A 16101-nucleotide genomic window follows, 5' to 3' on the forward strand; every position below is an offset into this window, starting at 1 on the left:
AAGTCCTGTAGAGCGGACTTTCTTTCTATCTATACTTCATTTGTGGAAAAGGATTTTTTATTCTGCACAAGCAATAAAGAGAATTTTCGAAACTGCAATTACCATCGCTATAGTGAAAAAATAGTTCACTAGCAACTCCAGCATCCCCTTAACAGTTAAATATTATTAAAGAGATGCGTAAGAACAACACGTTCTCCCTCTTTTACCCATATTTTGTTTTTGCTGCAAAATCACAAATCTAATCTCCTTTTTAATCACTTGTTTGCCTCTTTCGGCTACATTTTCGAATCGGCGCGATACATATATCGCAGAGTGGCGCTGCGTGCGCGCATCGTACCGACGCGCGCGCTCGAATCCGAGACCACAGAGTGGATTATCGACGGGGCGGGCGAAAATTGGAACGGCCGCGGACCGTGATCGTGAGAAGTTTGATGTTTCGTGCGGTGGACCACCGATATACCGTCGGGTCATGGCGTATGTTAATGTGGCCGAGTGGAAAACGGATCAAGTGTGCGAATGGCTGAAAGGTGCGATGAAAAATGTTTTGCCAGTGCTAACAGTACGGGTGCGATTGAGCGTGGGAAAAACGGGCGAGCGGATCGTGCCGCGAAAAACATGTCGGGATTCCATTCAATTTTGCGTGAGAAAATCCATTCTCTCGCTCTCGCTCCCTCTTGCTCTGCCTCTCTTTCTCCTCCATGTATGCCCTCCTCCGCGCCTCCTTTCCCTCCGCCCACCGTGTCCTACAGCCTGTCAGTTCATTAATGCGTGTAAAAGACCGCCTTCGTTCATTCATTCATTCATGCATTTCTTCGTTCGATTGGTTGCGTAATTGTCAGATGTTTTCCTGCGTTCCCGGTTGAAATTCGACTTTGATCGATTGAATTTGTTTAGACTGATCGGTAGTCTCGAATTCGTGACGCTTCCAATAGCGTTGATGTTATTATCGCTTTAATTGGGATAGCTAAAATGGGTGGAAATTGTTGCTATAGTTTTCTTTATAAACAAGCTTGACGTTGATTTTATGTTAACACTTTGACACTTTGCTCCAATTAAGAACTACGATTGTCTTATTTGATACAATGTATCGTTGTAATGATATTTAGAAAAGTATTATTATTATTTTTTAAATATTTATTGTTATTGCATATCCCACAATGCAATGGAATTTATTTTCCTGATGCTTTATGATGGAAATGATGCGGCACTTTAGATAATTAGTACCATGAGTCATCCCAGGAATGCCATCACTAGCAATTTAATTTCTTTGTGTCACAGGTTTAGATAATTCCATACTTCCCTATGTCCATAGTTTTATGAATCATAGTGTTAATGGACAACAATTGTTGAGTTTACGGCCTGAGGATCTGGAGCATTTGGGTGTGCTGAAACTTGGACATCAAGAAATCATTCTCGAGGCTGTCGAGTATCTGAGGAATTTTCATTATGAGTTGGACAGGGAGAATCTGCAGTTACTGGCACTGCGACTGTCATGCCAGGCACACAGCCTGCACAATGAGCTATCACGTCAGACCGATTCAAAACCCGTTACCACTCAAACACTGTCAGACGTAGCGTCGGTTGTGATGGCGGTCAAGCCTCTAGTGAGATGGCTGGATCGTCCTCCATTCAGTGGGCAATTAGACTATAATGACAAGAAGGCTGAATTGATGAAACTGTCTTTAGAAATGGCTACGTGTGCACAAAGAGACAGATTTGCCGAGAGGCCGATTGAAAAAATTAGAACGACTTGCGGCCAACTGGCAAAATTGGCTGATTACATTATTCAGGATATCGCTGATCCTATGATCCTGCAACCCGCCAGTTTAGATCTGGCGACATTAAAAAAGAAATCTGGCGACGATTTAGTAAGTATTTGACTATCATATGGCACAATATTGTTAGCAATAGCTCAATAATAAAATTGTTATGAGGTAAATAATTATAAGGGGTCTTTGTTGATGTTCCAACTTCATTTAAATCTATTTAATGTTGTTTTGTGCTGCAATGTTTCTCTCAATAACAAAATTATTTATTTGATAGTTATATTTAGTACGGTTTGACCATTGCATCCTGCATTGATAAAGCTTTATCAAACAAGCCATAATATTATGATTGTGACTTCCTGTGTAGATAGTCTTCGCTTTGTAAGTGCATAATCGAGATGCCCTTACCGAGTTAATATAATTTTCATAAGAATATAGTACATTTCGTAGTGTTTATCTAATTGTACTTTAACTTACCGAAATATATTGTATTTTTAGGGATTTTATATTTTGCCATCTTTTCACGGGGCACATCAGATAGCCGAAATTAAATTTGGTTCCGCCGCACATCAGTGCGGCAAGATGGAAGAAGGTGACGAGATAGTGCAGGTAATACATTTTACTCGTGTACACTTGAATGTTTCTGGTAAATCGTCTGAATCTTGTAAAATACATGTGTAAATTTATCAGGTTAATTATCAAACGGTAGTTGGTTGGGAGAGGAAGAACCTGCTTGAATTATTTCGTGAAAGCCCAGCGGAAATCCTCTTGACTCTAAAACGTAGGCCGAGGCATACTAAAGTTTACGGGCAGATTTACATAAAACCGTATAGGCTTCCAAGTAACAAAAAAACCTCCTACACAACACGATGGCAACATAATCTTCCATCCCCTAGACCAGAATTATTAACAATACCCGACTTTACAATGCCGTTACCTAGGTAAGCCGCCTTTCGACATGTATCTTTTTAATTGTGGGCCCTGCTGCTAATATTCTTTTTCTCATCTAGTAACATTGATATGTACATAGCACGTAGTTCTAGTCTAACAAACATCTATCCTCGCGTATTCGTTTTGAGTTTACAACCAGCGTACGGTACCTCCTTTCTTATCTAACGGAAGATTATTTCGTTGCGTAGACACATGCCAAAGAATCCGAGTCCAGAACCGGCAAGTATTTTAGATACAGTTAACATGCTGGACACGATGGCTACGGACAGTAGCGATTCGGACAGCGAAGTGGAGCCGCCTCTCTCCATCCGGCTGTACTCGACGAAACCGAGAAACCTCGTCCAGAGGCGAGCTACGATAACAGGTGCCAGTCCTACGACCAAACACGGTATCGATATCGAACAGTTTTGGAAAGAGCTGAAGCAGGAGCACAGCACGAGTTTCCAGTTACGCGACAAAGCGGCGTCCTGCGCTCATGGCCTTGATAATGTACCGTCATCGAACGTCATACGGCCGCAAACGTGCTTAGGCTTAGAATCGGCGAAACGGAGGAAAAAGACTGACGGACAGGTGGATGATAAGAAGGTGCAGTTTCAAGAGAAGTTGACTGACGCTGACGGTACGCATCCGGACGATGCGAAAAGGGCAGTTCAGAACACCAAGGAGAAAAGTACTCCTACTTCCTCGCAAAGCTGCGACGACGGCGCAAGCGTCACCAGTAAAGACACCAATAAAGAGCATTCGTCAGTTGCAGACAATGTTAGCGATAGCAATAATTTAAGTGATACAACCGTGCCTTTGGACGAATGTAATAATTTCATTAGTGATACGCATAGCATTAGTAAAAGCGCGCCGGCGAGCAGGGAAACCGGCGTACGGTACGTGAAGGAACGCGGGAAATTGGATAAAAGCTACAGCACTCCTGCGTACGACCTATCGGACACCGAGGACAAGGAGGAAACTAGGAGGCTAGCGCCTTTGGAAAGCCTATTTTGTAAATTAGACTTATCGATTCATTGTTCGAACAGTGTACCAAGTAGTAACTTAACAAAGACTGATGATCATAGAAAATTGAGGGACGCGAGTAAGGAACACAAGGAACCACCAGTCAGAAAATGTGACGGTAACGTCGCCCGAAAGATCAGCGACATCGAGAAGCAGATCGCGCACGAGAACGCGGAGGAGCAAGTATGTGTCTTTGGAGTGCCTAAGGAGTTAGACTCGCGTAAGAATCCCGCACGTCCTGCGATGAATGAGGCGAGTCCTAGAAATAGCGTAGACGAGAGAAACCAAAGTAATATCGAATGTAATTTATCGGATGTAAATACGTGCGAGAAAAAGCACGCTGCGAGCGAGTCGAGTACTGAACGTGCGAGTGTCACGCGCGAAATCGCTTGTCCGAGAGATCTGGCGTCTGAGCGTCACGAGGAAGCCGATTGCAGCAGTGCGGAGAGGCTAAACTGCGAAAGAGCGTGCAGCAATAGTGGCAGCAGCAACGACGGCGACGAAGCGTTGCAAAAATTCGGCAAGATCTTGCAAACGGTCGACTGTGCTTTGACTCAGCATGCGAAATTACTCGAGAAGAAGTCTTCCATGATGCTGTCGAGGGAGGACTCCATCGACATGAGAATATCGCCAAACAACGCTAACTCCATCGAAGACGATCTGCCGAATGTTATCTATAGTGTCTCGAAGATGCAGAATAGCACGAAGCCGCAAACTAAAGAGATGAAATCGGCGGATTCGTCTTTGGCACAAGCCACGGTGCAGTCTTGCCGTTACATAGAGTTACCAAAGATCGAGTCTGTTAGGAAGCTTGAGAATAAAGCTCACATGGCACCTCCAGAACCGCCGCCCCGTAAGTATTACACGAAGCAAACAGCGACCGATTTGAAATTGAACAATGCTGCGAAAATGTCGGAGGATTTGGAAAAGCCCCAGGTCCCGGAGAGGCCCGGCGTAAGACGAGAATTGAAAAAGGTAGATTTAAATTTGTCCGCAAATCACGTTAGAAGCAGTTCAGACTCTCACGACAGGAAAGAATCCTCCGACATGTGTATGCTCAATTATTCGGAGAATTCAATGGATTTTATAGACGAGCCACGAACTGTAACTCTAAACGAACAGAAGTTCACTCAGTCCGATGCTTCGTTATACAATGAAAGTATCGACAAACAATCGAGAGAAGAGAAATATCCTTTCGAAAAATACGAGCCGTTTGTCGAAAAATTCGCCTGCTCGAGTCAGTCTATAGCGGACTGCTATAAATCTGATCACTCCGCTCGCAACATCGAGTGTCCCGACGGTGTGGCATATTCGAAGCAAGTGGCATCCTCGGATCCAAGATCGAAGTTACTGGAAAAGGACAAGAGCTTCGAGAAGAGTGTTGTAAATAGGGCTATGATGGTAGCTAGAAGTATTGGCTTACACGGTAGCAAGTCTAATAGCAGCCCGAGAAGCAGTAGAAAACGTAATATGTTGTTGGCAAGTAAGTACGATTAATCATCTTTTTCCTCAACGTGCAACTTTTTATTATAAATTTTTTATTGTAAATATCTTTGATTATTCGTCATGCGAGAGTAATATACTGTTTTTTTTTTATTAGGGAGGAGAAACGTATCCGTGAAAGATGTTGGTGCTGGTGACATAGAAGGATGGCTAACATATCGTAGCAGAGGAGCAGGTGGCGCGTGGGCGAGAGCCTGGTTTGTGTTGAAGTGTTCATCATTGTACAGGTAAGATTGTCAGAAACTTGTAAGAAAGTTGTAATAAATTCTGTATATACGGCCAAATATACTTATGAGTACTATTTCGGTCTAGATTTCGGACGCAGGACGGTACAAAAGCTGACTGCCTGATCGTGTTGACGGGTTTCACCGTGTCGCCAGCTGCCGAAGTGAAATCAAGGAAGTATGCGTTCAAGGTGTACCATACGGGCACGGTGTTCTATTTTGCCGCCGATACCGAGGATTGCTTAATCCTATGGCTGGACGCTGTCAGTAAAGGTACCTTGGGTGCGGATACTCACAACCAGAATGTCGGGCTTTACAGCGAAACTGACGAGAGTGACAGCGAGAGCCACAAGAGCAAGATAAAATACACGAGCACGCCAGAATCTAAGCCGAGTCTGGAGAAATCGTTCGGTTCCTTGAAGAAGACCGTACGTAAGGATACAGGACCGTTTAAAGATCATGAAATTGGCGGTGCAAGCTTGGATCGGAAGTACTTGAAGTTCCTGGGCGCCAGGAATCAGAATATGCCCGTCCCAACGGCACAATTCCGAAGTTACAGACGAGTGCTGCCCACGTCGACGTCCAACAAGTGAGTAGATCAAGGATAGAAAAAGAAATTCGCATTGCTCGTTCAAATCATCGTTAAAAAAAAACTAATCTTTTTACAGAAAAGAAGATTCCAACTCGAACTCGCCCGATCTGCAAATGACCATCGCGGGCAGTACATTTTATGGGTTGAGCGCGTCTCAAAGCGCCACGGACATGTCAAGTTCGTCCAACAACCAAGACATGGGTGATTACCGGCGTGCTACAGATAGGTAATTTTCGCGCCTTGCATTGCAGAAATGTTTGTCGCAGGAACCCTTTATTCACGATTCGTTGTTACGTAGATCCGTCAACAATCGTATTAGAAGACCGGATGATCTGCAGGGCTTCATCACGCTGGAAGAGTTCATGTTGTCGCAACAGGACGACGATCAACGGCAGAGCACGATGAACAGATCGGTGTCACCGCGTGCTACGCCTCTGACTAGCGATCACGTTCACGTGCAACACAGAAATTTTAACGACAACGCCGTGTACAGCGAGCAGAGCAGACAGCTGATCGACATATCCCTGAACAACGACTTCGGCGGTATTTACGGCAGGGCGAACGACGATATATTGAACAACAGCACCGTGTATGCCCACTCGAGGAACACGAATGCGCACGTGCAAGCAACGCGTCAACTCAGCGCAGATAGCTTTATCGCGGTCCGATCTGAGGGCAATTGCGCAAACGATAAATTTTGCAGCAAGTGCACGACAGTCGGGCAGAAAAGGATGTGGGACACCTCTGCCAGCACCGCGCCGAAGCGAAGGACGCAAGAATTGGCGAACATTCAGCAGGCTAAGCACGGCGATTCGATTCATTGGAGAAGCGTAACGAATCCGAATAAGCAGGACTCTTCCCATAATAGAGGCTACGAGCACAACGTGCACGGACAATATTCTAATCACGAAAGCCATAAGACACACGATTATCTTCCTTCGAGAGACGTCGGTACGTTGATGATGAATAAATTCGTAACGCTAAGAATTATTATTTGGTTTCCTTTGAATCTCATCGCATTCGTCTGAGATATTTATTATCCTGGCTCTCTTGCAGGCTATTCTGGATCCAGCAGCGACCTCGCGAGTCACACATCCTCCGAGACGCTGCAACGTGCGAAGAAGGAAGTATTGATCAATCGAAAAGGCAGTTTCAATCTCACTCGTAATCACGATTACAATTCCACGGATAAGCACTGGTTGGATTCATTGAGGCGCGGCGACAAGAAAAGCTCGAGCTGCGAGAAGAATCGTCTGAAGAACGTCGCGCAGTATCAGCCGCCGCCGATACCGACATCGCCCTTTGAACAGGACGGCATGAGAGCTGCGTTTGAGATGCACCTGGACAAGGGCGATCAGGTGCAGAAAGCGAGTCGTTTGAAGAGCCTGTTCGGTACCAAGCAGCAAAAGCCGTGTACGTTGGATCTCCCGAAAGATACTCAGAAAACGATATTAGGCAAGTAATCCGATAAATATCAAATGCAATGCGCATCCTATTTTTCCGCGATCTCTAATTTTGAATTGCTGCAGGTTCGCCGCGGTTACACAGAGCGCTGTTCCGGGACAAGTGTTCCAATCAATCGCAGCACCGATTGTCCGCTCGTTCCAGCAGCCAGAGCCCCGGCGATAGCGGAATCAGTCAGTCTCACAGTTCGTTCAACAGTCCTTCCCAGACGCTCAGTCATAGTTTTAGTTCGGTCAGTTCGGCCAGTGACTGGAGTCCAGATGCATCAACGCCCTCGAACATATCAAAAGTCAGTGTCGCGTAAATATATAAATCACACAGTTATAAACAATTATTATCATTTCAATTTTATTAGTGACTATTTAGAGCGACAATGCGAAACGATTTAATGTGATTTGTTCTTCAGTATGGCAGCGGTTACCCGCCTGGCCACAAGGGTCTTCCCAATAATTCCGGCAGGAGCACATTGGCACCTCCAACGTTACCGTACATACCGCCACCGACGTCTCCACCGCCCGATTATCCTGGCTTAGAGTACCCGCCGGTATTCGAGCCCGGTACTTACTCCCTTTCGGACGCGTCGCTGCTACGCAATCGCGGTAAAAATAGTCAGAACACAACCCAATAACGAGAAACGAGCCAAATTCATCTCTCCAACAATGCAACCAAAGATAATAATTTCTTTCTATCAACGTATTATAAACACCCTAACGAAAAGGTACAGTTGAATTTATACCATACGAAACTCTCTGTGTAGCTAGAGTTAGTATTCTGCCATAAAGTATTCCGAGGTAACCGTCCATTTTCGTGGTTCCACAGATGGTAATAAGCATATTCATATAGTTATCGAAATTACGAAGAGTTTATAAGAGTTTATTTTCCTCCAAAGTTATGCTAAAATGAAATGTATTTTGCAAAGAGTCGAAGAGCCGAGTATAGCAACATGGAAGACTGAACTAAATGTTATTTGAATAATCGTCTGTTAGTAGAAGTAGGAAAATTTGTGCCCTTTCGAAATTTTGTTTTCCATCGATTCGAATCGATTCGAAATAGGAATTCTATCTTGTTATAATTGTATGAAGTATTTTGTTAAAAATGCATCCTGATATGATACCTTCGTAGCTTCCGAGCAATTTAGAAATTCATAAATTTCGCGCTTAGTACTTGCTTAAGACTCATAAAAGCAATAACTGTGGCTATAATAGTAGCAATATCTTTTTTGATATTGATTCTCATCGATTATTCTACAGAGATCATATAGCACGTAACAAGTAAGGAACGATGAATTTATTAACACATTTGTATATTTCGATAATGATGAGAGATATAGTGTTATATCTACTTATTAATATTACTATAAAAAGATATATATTTCGTAATATATGTCTTTTTATTTTTGACTATTTATATAAAATACGGCGTATTGTTTTTTTAATGATTTACATACACAGTAAAAGTTATATAATCTTGTATATATTTATAGTGCAGACGAGGAACATTCTTGTTTGATAGGGAATAGTCAATTACTACGGAATATGTAGAGGGAGAGTATAATTGAAGCTGTTTCGCTGCATAAGACATATAAATTTATAATTTTGTTTAAATTATTTTATACTGTTGTATAACGAGAGAAAAATGTTATAATCGGTTAGAGATTATATCAAAATTCTATTGTACTTTAAGTATTATAGTATTTTTCAACTTTGTGACTTTGTTCACTGTGTAGAAATTACAATATTAAAATATTCTTAAAATATTCTTTTATATATTAGAGCGATACATTTTGTGACTAGAAACCTAGATATTTTAAATGATTTTCGACGTTATAAACAATTGATAAGAATATTTCTTACATTTTTAGAAACATATAGTATGCCTAATTTTATAATTATATTAATATATTCTATAGAAGACGCGCGCGCGCGATGCGCGTTGAAGTGCCTGTATATCTTTTCTAAATACGTGTTATTATTCACGCAAGTGATAAGAACGGTATATTTTTTAAGAGATTATGATTGTATAGACATCTTTGTACATAATAAGATTTCTATTTCTTTCTTTCCATGTCTCTTGCTATGAGATTTTATCCGATATTTTAATTAATATATGTTAATTATAATTTACGCTCACTGAGAAAGTATTACGAAAGCTAAACAAAATTAAATTCGAAAAATGCGTCGACTTTTATTTATATTTTGTATCTATTTGAACGCTTCGTTTACTCTTACGTTAATACTTTGTTAGAAGTAAGTATTGCACAAACTAACTCAATTTTTTCATAATGAAAATCGACTGTGTGCACACTATTGCGAGATGCAGACTATAGGATATCGTACACTTTGTGTGAAAACTGGCATTTAATAAATTATTATGACACCCGTTAGATTTATACATGCTTTCTCATTTGCCTCTTCATTATTTAGTGAATATATATATTCCTCCTTATATAAAACAAATTATCTAATCTTTTCATGTTTTGTATAATTTAGGAAGCAAGAAATTAGAAAACAATTCAAAATTAGGTGCCTATAGAATCAACCGAAACCGCTTAACACGTCGAGTTGCCATTCTACAGGCGCTCTTATCTTCATGGCCTTGGTTTTGGGATTTGTATTTACAAGAAGTTCCCAGAAAATCCGCTGCAAGCCTCCACTGTACGACTTTACACTGGATCAGCCATGGTTTTTATTTCTAAATAGTACAACTCACTAGAAAGTATATATACCTAAGGACAAATTGACCAATCACCGATCGAATAAAGGAGCCGCCATATTGCTGCATCCTTCAAATTGCACGTATGATTGGTTAATTTCTTGATGCATGCAATTAGGGTAATCCCTTCAGGCGGGCCCTTGACTGACACAGGACAGACACGGTGACAATTGTGCGGTGGTCGGAGAGTAGCGGCGTTTTCTGCGTCGTCGCGTCGTTCTTCGCGTTTCATTCCGCGTCATTCACTATCATGTAGTAGATGGGTGCGTATCGCTCGCATCGGCATGGTAGCCGTCGCAGGCGCGCGTCATCACTGTGGATCGCGATCGTGAAACGTAAACGTTAACACGACATACAGAAGAGGTGTGTCAACGCGGGACGCGTTGACGTATACGATAAACGGTTAGCTCGCTTCTCAGTAAATAGAGAGAGAGAGAGAGAGAGAGAGACAGCACCAAGACGGTGTAGCGAGCGAGACGTAGCGTGACAGGCGACCGTCTGACAAAACGCGGACGTGTCGCGACGAGGCGACGAGAGGAGCGCCGCCTCGCAATTATCGCGATTATTTAATCATGCCCAATTCGCGAGTCACCGGAGACGGTTGCATGGACGTTCGCAGGCGAGCTACGACGACGACGACGACGACGGTGGTGACGGTGTCGACAGCGGCGTCGGTAGTATCGGTGGTGACTACGGCGTGAATGATCCTTTCCGCGCCTCCGTCCACGCCTCCGGCATGTTGATACTCGTTCATCGCGTGTGTGTAACGGTATACGCGTGGGTACACGCGACTCGCGTCTAAAATCGATCGATCGGAGGAACTGTGCGCGAGAGTGTGGCGAGAAGAGCGAGAAAGAACGAGGGTGCGTGCACGATAAGAGTTCTCTCTGTCTCTGTCTGTCGTGCATGGGTGCTGCTGGTGCTAGTGGTGATATCGCGCATTCCGGCCGGTCACGCCTGGCCGAGAAATGCGGTTCTGAATCGACCGATTCCCCGTGATCGGCGGCTTGTGTTGCGCCCCGTGCGCGCTTTCGCGGGGCAGGCGGGTGACAGCGGTGGCCGGCGGAAGGAAGGAACGGCGGAGTGAGGGGGAGGGGAGTAGGGAGTTGTACTTGGACGAGAGTACGCGAGCCGTACGTGAGGTAAGGAGTGCGCGCGAGTTTCGTTGTGCCGACGCGCTCCGCCGGGTGGTCCCTCGCGGCTGAATCGTCGGTGGTCGTCGCTCCGGATCGTAACGCTCGCTCGCTCGCTTGCGCGCTCGCGCGCGCGCGAGAGAGGACGAGCGACACGCACGTCGGGGAGATCGAGATCGGGAAGACGACAGGACGGAAACGAGACAGGCAGGAAGGAAGGAAGAAAGGAAGAAAAGGAGGAGGTTAGGAACGGAGAGAGAGAGAAGCAGGGTAGCAAGATGGCGGGCTCCTTAACGTGGTCGTGTTGCCTGCGCTTCAAATTCAGCCCGGAGGAGATCGAACAGCGATATAAGAGCCAGGAGATCGACCGGATGCTGGAGAAGGACCGGCAGACGTTCCGCAGGCAGGTGAAGCTCCTGCTGCTCGGCGCGGGCGAGAGCGGCAAATCGACATTCCTCAAGCAGATGCGGATCATTCACGGGATCAAGTTCGAGGTAAGGGCGAACCTAGAGCGTACGACGTTCTCGACCGCGCGTGTTCTTCAGCGCTCGACCGGGCACTGCCCACGGTCCACGTGATCCTCGTCCTCGTCTCGTGGCGAACTTCAAGCGAGACGTCGTCTTCAGGACCGCGTTTCCGCGTCGGGTTTTATTGGCCGTATTGTGCGGGTCAGTCGGTGACTTGGCCTGCATTCAGTCGATGCGTGGCATTTAAATTTGTTTGTGAATGGTACGCTAGTAATTGGCCGAGGAGATTTGTGCGAGAATAAATAGCAGTGAACAGTGCGAAACAACGGCCGTATGTTGTGCTCTTTACGATGTGCGAACATAATGATAGCTGAGTTTTATGCGTTAGTGAAAACATGTTGCAATTGTCATAAAGATAGACAGGCTTTACGTCATTCTTCTAAGTCAAATAAAGATATAGAAAAGCTGGTTATCACGTATATAATCTTTCAAATGCCGTTCACAGTCTAAAGTAGAAACATGTCATCTGTAAAGATCAAAACTTGACTGTAAAATAGCTCGACAATTATCTTGTAACGTTTGTATGTTTATCTTTCTGTTGATACTTAATATTTTTCTGCTGCAAAATTTGCCTTTGGATGAGATCCTTTTTAATGTAAGAGATTAAAACGTTACGTTTGTTATATATTGTTATGTCATTTCCAGCCTGAATTAATTAAGGAATATCAGCATGTGATCTACCAGAACATAATTAAGGGCATGAAGGTTCTGGTGGATGCTCGAGATAAGCTCAATATCCCTTGGGAGAATTCGAAGAATTACGATATTGGCTTTCAATTACTCAAATTTGAAAACACCATGGTGCTGGATACTAGATTATTTTTGCACTACGTGCCGGCATTGCAGAGTTTATGGAAGGACGCATCGATCAGAAGAGCGTTCGACAGGCGAAGAGAGTTTCAATTAGTAAGATCTTTTGCATAATCTGCATAATTTTTTATGTAAATAAAATTTTATATTTTACATGTAAAACTAATTAAAAAAGTTTTTACATGTAAAATACATTTACAAGTAAAATTTGCATGTATATAACTATTTATTGCTTATCGTTTTTTATTTTTCTATGTTGTATTTATATGAGTGACCTAATATATTTTCAGAGTGATTCTGTTCAGTATTTCTTGGACAATCTAGAGAGGATTGCAAGAGTGGTAATGCCTTTAACATACAATTTATTGTTCCATTGAAATTATTTAGTCTGTAGCATATTTTTGTTAAGCAAGAAAATATTGTTTACACGTTACTTTCAATTCAGATCATCATCATCATTGTTCGTCGAATGTACAAGAGAATTGTTTTCCAGGATTATACACCCACGCATCAAGATATCTTGCACTGTAGGAAGGCAACGAAAGGCATTTCCGAGTTTGTAATACCGATTAACAATATCCCATTCCTCTTCGTCGACGTTGGCGGCCAAAGATCTCAAAGGCAAAAGTGGTATCAGTGCTTCGACTGTGTGACGTCCATACTTTTTCTTGTATCGTCATCGGAATTTGACCAGGTTTTGTTGGAGGATAGGTAGGTCATCTTCTATTCCGCCTATACGCGTGCGAGGTCTTGAAGTAAGATGTAAATACGATGTTTCACAACCGATGTTGCAGGAGAACCAACAGATTGGAGGAATCTAGAAACATATTTGACACGATCGTGAACAACATGATATTCTGCGGCGTCTCCATCATCCTGTTTCTGAATAAGACGGATTTGCTCGACAAGAAAGTGAGGTCGCAGGACACGAATGTCCGTTTGTACTTTCCACAATTTACGGGTGATCCACATTCCATGAAGGACGTGCAGAGCTTTATCCTCGATATGTTCGTCTCGGTCAAGAGGGATCCAAGGAAGCCGCTGTTCCATCACTTCACCACCGCGGTGGACACGGAGAACATCAAGGTCGTCTTTAATGCCGTGAAGGACACGATTCTGCACCGGAACTTGGAATCCCTGATGCTTCAATAATGACGACGTGGAGAGCGGGGAGATTAGATCGGCAAGAAGGAAGCAGCTAGTAAAACAAAGGTACGCGGTTAAAAAAAATTCAACATTTACATATACCATTAATCCAACTAGTTAGTTTTCGAGAAGAGTATTGCAAACGCAGACTGTAGGTCGAGACATTTTGATAAGACAATATATATACACGTGGATACGAATCGAGTATTTACCTCCGCATATAGATACACTTGTAGCAAGGAAGTGAGGGAGAAAGAGAAAAAAAACTGCCTGATGTAAAGATATATTGAGAATTTTGACTTTGTATACACTATATATGTATATTAAGATATATTTTCATTGTGCTTTTTTGGATAAATGGTTGTAATGAAGAGAGTAAGAGGGAGAGAGAGAGAGGAGATTATTATACAAACTCTATTGTACATAACGATTTTGTATTCTATTTGTTGTCAATAATTTCTACGATAATGTTTTGACATATTTGTATAGGAGAGATTAATTGTGCAAATAATTCAGTTTGGATTCTTACGTTTGTACAGATATTTGATGATGATGATGATCAGTGCTTTTCCCATAATATAATATATAAGATTATTATCGCTGGTTGTTGACAAACCAGCTGTTCGCAAAACTACGAATAACTTATTGCTTACTTAAGATTGAAGAGATTCTTAACAACTGCATATATTAAGTAACAGGAAAACCAAATACTAGGTCCATGCCATATAAACCAAATGAAGCTAACCAGTTTGTGTTCAAATTGCTGTGGAAAAAATAACTAAATCTTTCACCTTTTGGATTGTTATTCAACATAATGCTACTCGACTTTTTGTCCATTCTATAAGTTGATTCATTCTTTAGACTGCTGTTAAGAAGTTAAAGTCCCATTAATTCAGTCCATTTCTTTATTTCGTATAAAACATAATGAGAGACTAAATTCTTAAGTTCTACATATTTTTCTTTGTACGTGGTTTTCTAATTTTTCTTTGGTTGAGGGAAAATTATAAGCAAAATTAATTTCATATACATATAAATTAACATGTACGTATAAATAAACACGTTAAAGAAACGTAACAGCAGCTATTTTAAATTTTATTACAATGATATTATGTAGCAAATTTAACTTGTTCTGTAAGTTTAATAATTAATCCGTTATTCAACATTATTCCTTTCAAAAACAGATTTCAATAAAACAATCAGTATTATTTTTTCTGCGTGGTTCAACGCGCTCTCGATTTTATACATTATATTACTCTTGTTATGGCAAATTCTGAATGAAACAGCAATTTGTATAAACTATATATCTAATTTAGCATATTATAAATATAATTTTGCGTATTACATGCATGCTTCCTTATTAATTTTGTTATCGTATAATGTGCAAGTAAATGTCAGTCAACACATCTGGCACAGTTCGGACTGAACCATTGTAACATACCAAAAATTATGAGAAAAAAGTAGAAAAGTATATTTTATGCAACGTGAAATTATTATCTAATTGCTTTCGGCAATAAAAATTATGACATCTTTTGTTGTATGTATACGCACATAAATCGTATCCAAAGATTTTATGTAATGATGTCGACTAAGCCAAAGAATTTTATGTAGAATGAAGAAATCCCTACAGATGTATAATTTACCTTTTATTAATTTATTTAATAATTCTGTACGGATGTATATGTATTACACTAGATTTATCTTTGAAAACAACAATTGCAATCCTTTGCTACGCGAGTTTTTCCGAGATTCTACGAGGATCATCTATTACATAAAATCTTTGTTACTCTTAATCCGTGTAAAAGTACAGAAAAGAGGTATAAGTTTACTACTACGTAAATTTGTAATATGTACTTCTATTATTAATGAGAACAATACTAATTTTATACGTATTAAGTTATACATTTTTAAAGATATACACATATGAAGCGTGTAAATCTGGATTAAGCTCATTCAAATTATACGATACCTAAGCTCTTACGTATACTACTCTATGCGACACGTAAAAAAAGAAGTACACCATTTTTGATAATTGGTATATTTTGTAGATAAAATTTTTTACATTCCTATAAAGATAATCGGAACGTAATCGATACTTTTATAGATACTTCGAAATTTTATACAATAAAATAAAAATGAAGATCGTTTTTATATAACGATAATATTATCTCGGACACGACTGGTTTTGAGATAAATGCATGTTTTTACACTAATAATACATCGTCACGCATATACAGGATTAACATACTAATGCTCACTACGTATGGAACG

General features: G+C 41.5%; 2 protein-coding genes across 4 annotated transcripts; both read left to right on the forward strand.

The window, feature by feature from the left end:
- Positions 1-361: 361 nt before the first annotated feature.
- Positions 362-9894, forward strand: LOC105278293. Of its 3 annotated transcripts, none has more exons than XM_011337286.3 (12): positions 362-527; positions 1279-1868; positions 2265-2375; positions 2457-2707; positions 2906-5205; positions 5323-5452; positions 5538-6038; positions 6118-6267; positions 6340-6992; positions 7098-7496; positions 7571-7794; positions 7912-9894. In XM_011337286.3, the coding sequence occupies exons 1-12, from the start codon at positions 470-472 to the stop codon at positions 8131-8133; spliced, it is 5589 nt and encodes a 1862-aa protein (XP_011335588.1). In that variant the 5' UTR covers positions 362-469; the 3' UTR covers positions 8134-9894. The 3 variants fall into 3 exon arrangements, with proteins under 3 accessions (XP_011335588.1, XP_019886888.1, XP_019886889.1); XM_020031329.2 differs by having other exon boundaries at positions 395-527; positions 1313-1868; XM_020031330.2 differs by lacking the exons at positions 362-527; positions 1279-1868 and adding an exon at positions 1875-2147.
- A 483-nt stretch (positions 9895-10377) lies between these two features.
- LOC105278292 (guanine nucleotide-binding protein subunit alpha homolog) lies at positions 10378-15841 on the forward strand. Its single transcript, XM_011337285.3, has 5 exons — positions 10378-11844; positions 12523-12783; positions 12978-13028; positions 13181-13398; positions 13482-15841. Exons 1-5 carry the CDS (start codon positions 11629-11631, stop codon positions 13837-13839), a joined length of 1104 nt encoding a protein of 367 aa, XP_011335587.1. The 5' UTR covers positions 10378-11628; the 3' UTR covers positions 13840-15841.
- The last annotated feature ends 260 nt before the right edge of the window (positions 15842-16101 follow it).

The sequence above is a fragment of the Ooceraea biroi genome, chromosome 10, assembly GCF_003672135.1.
Source record: "Ooceraea biroi isolate clonal line C1 chromosome 10, Obir_v5.4, whole genome shotgun sequence".
In the NCBI taxonomy this organism is placed as follows: Eukaryota; Metazoa; Arthropoda; class Insecta; order Hymenoptera; family Formicidae; genus Ooceraea; species Ooceraea biroi.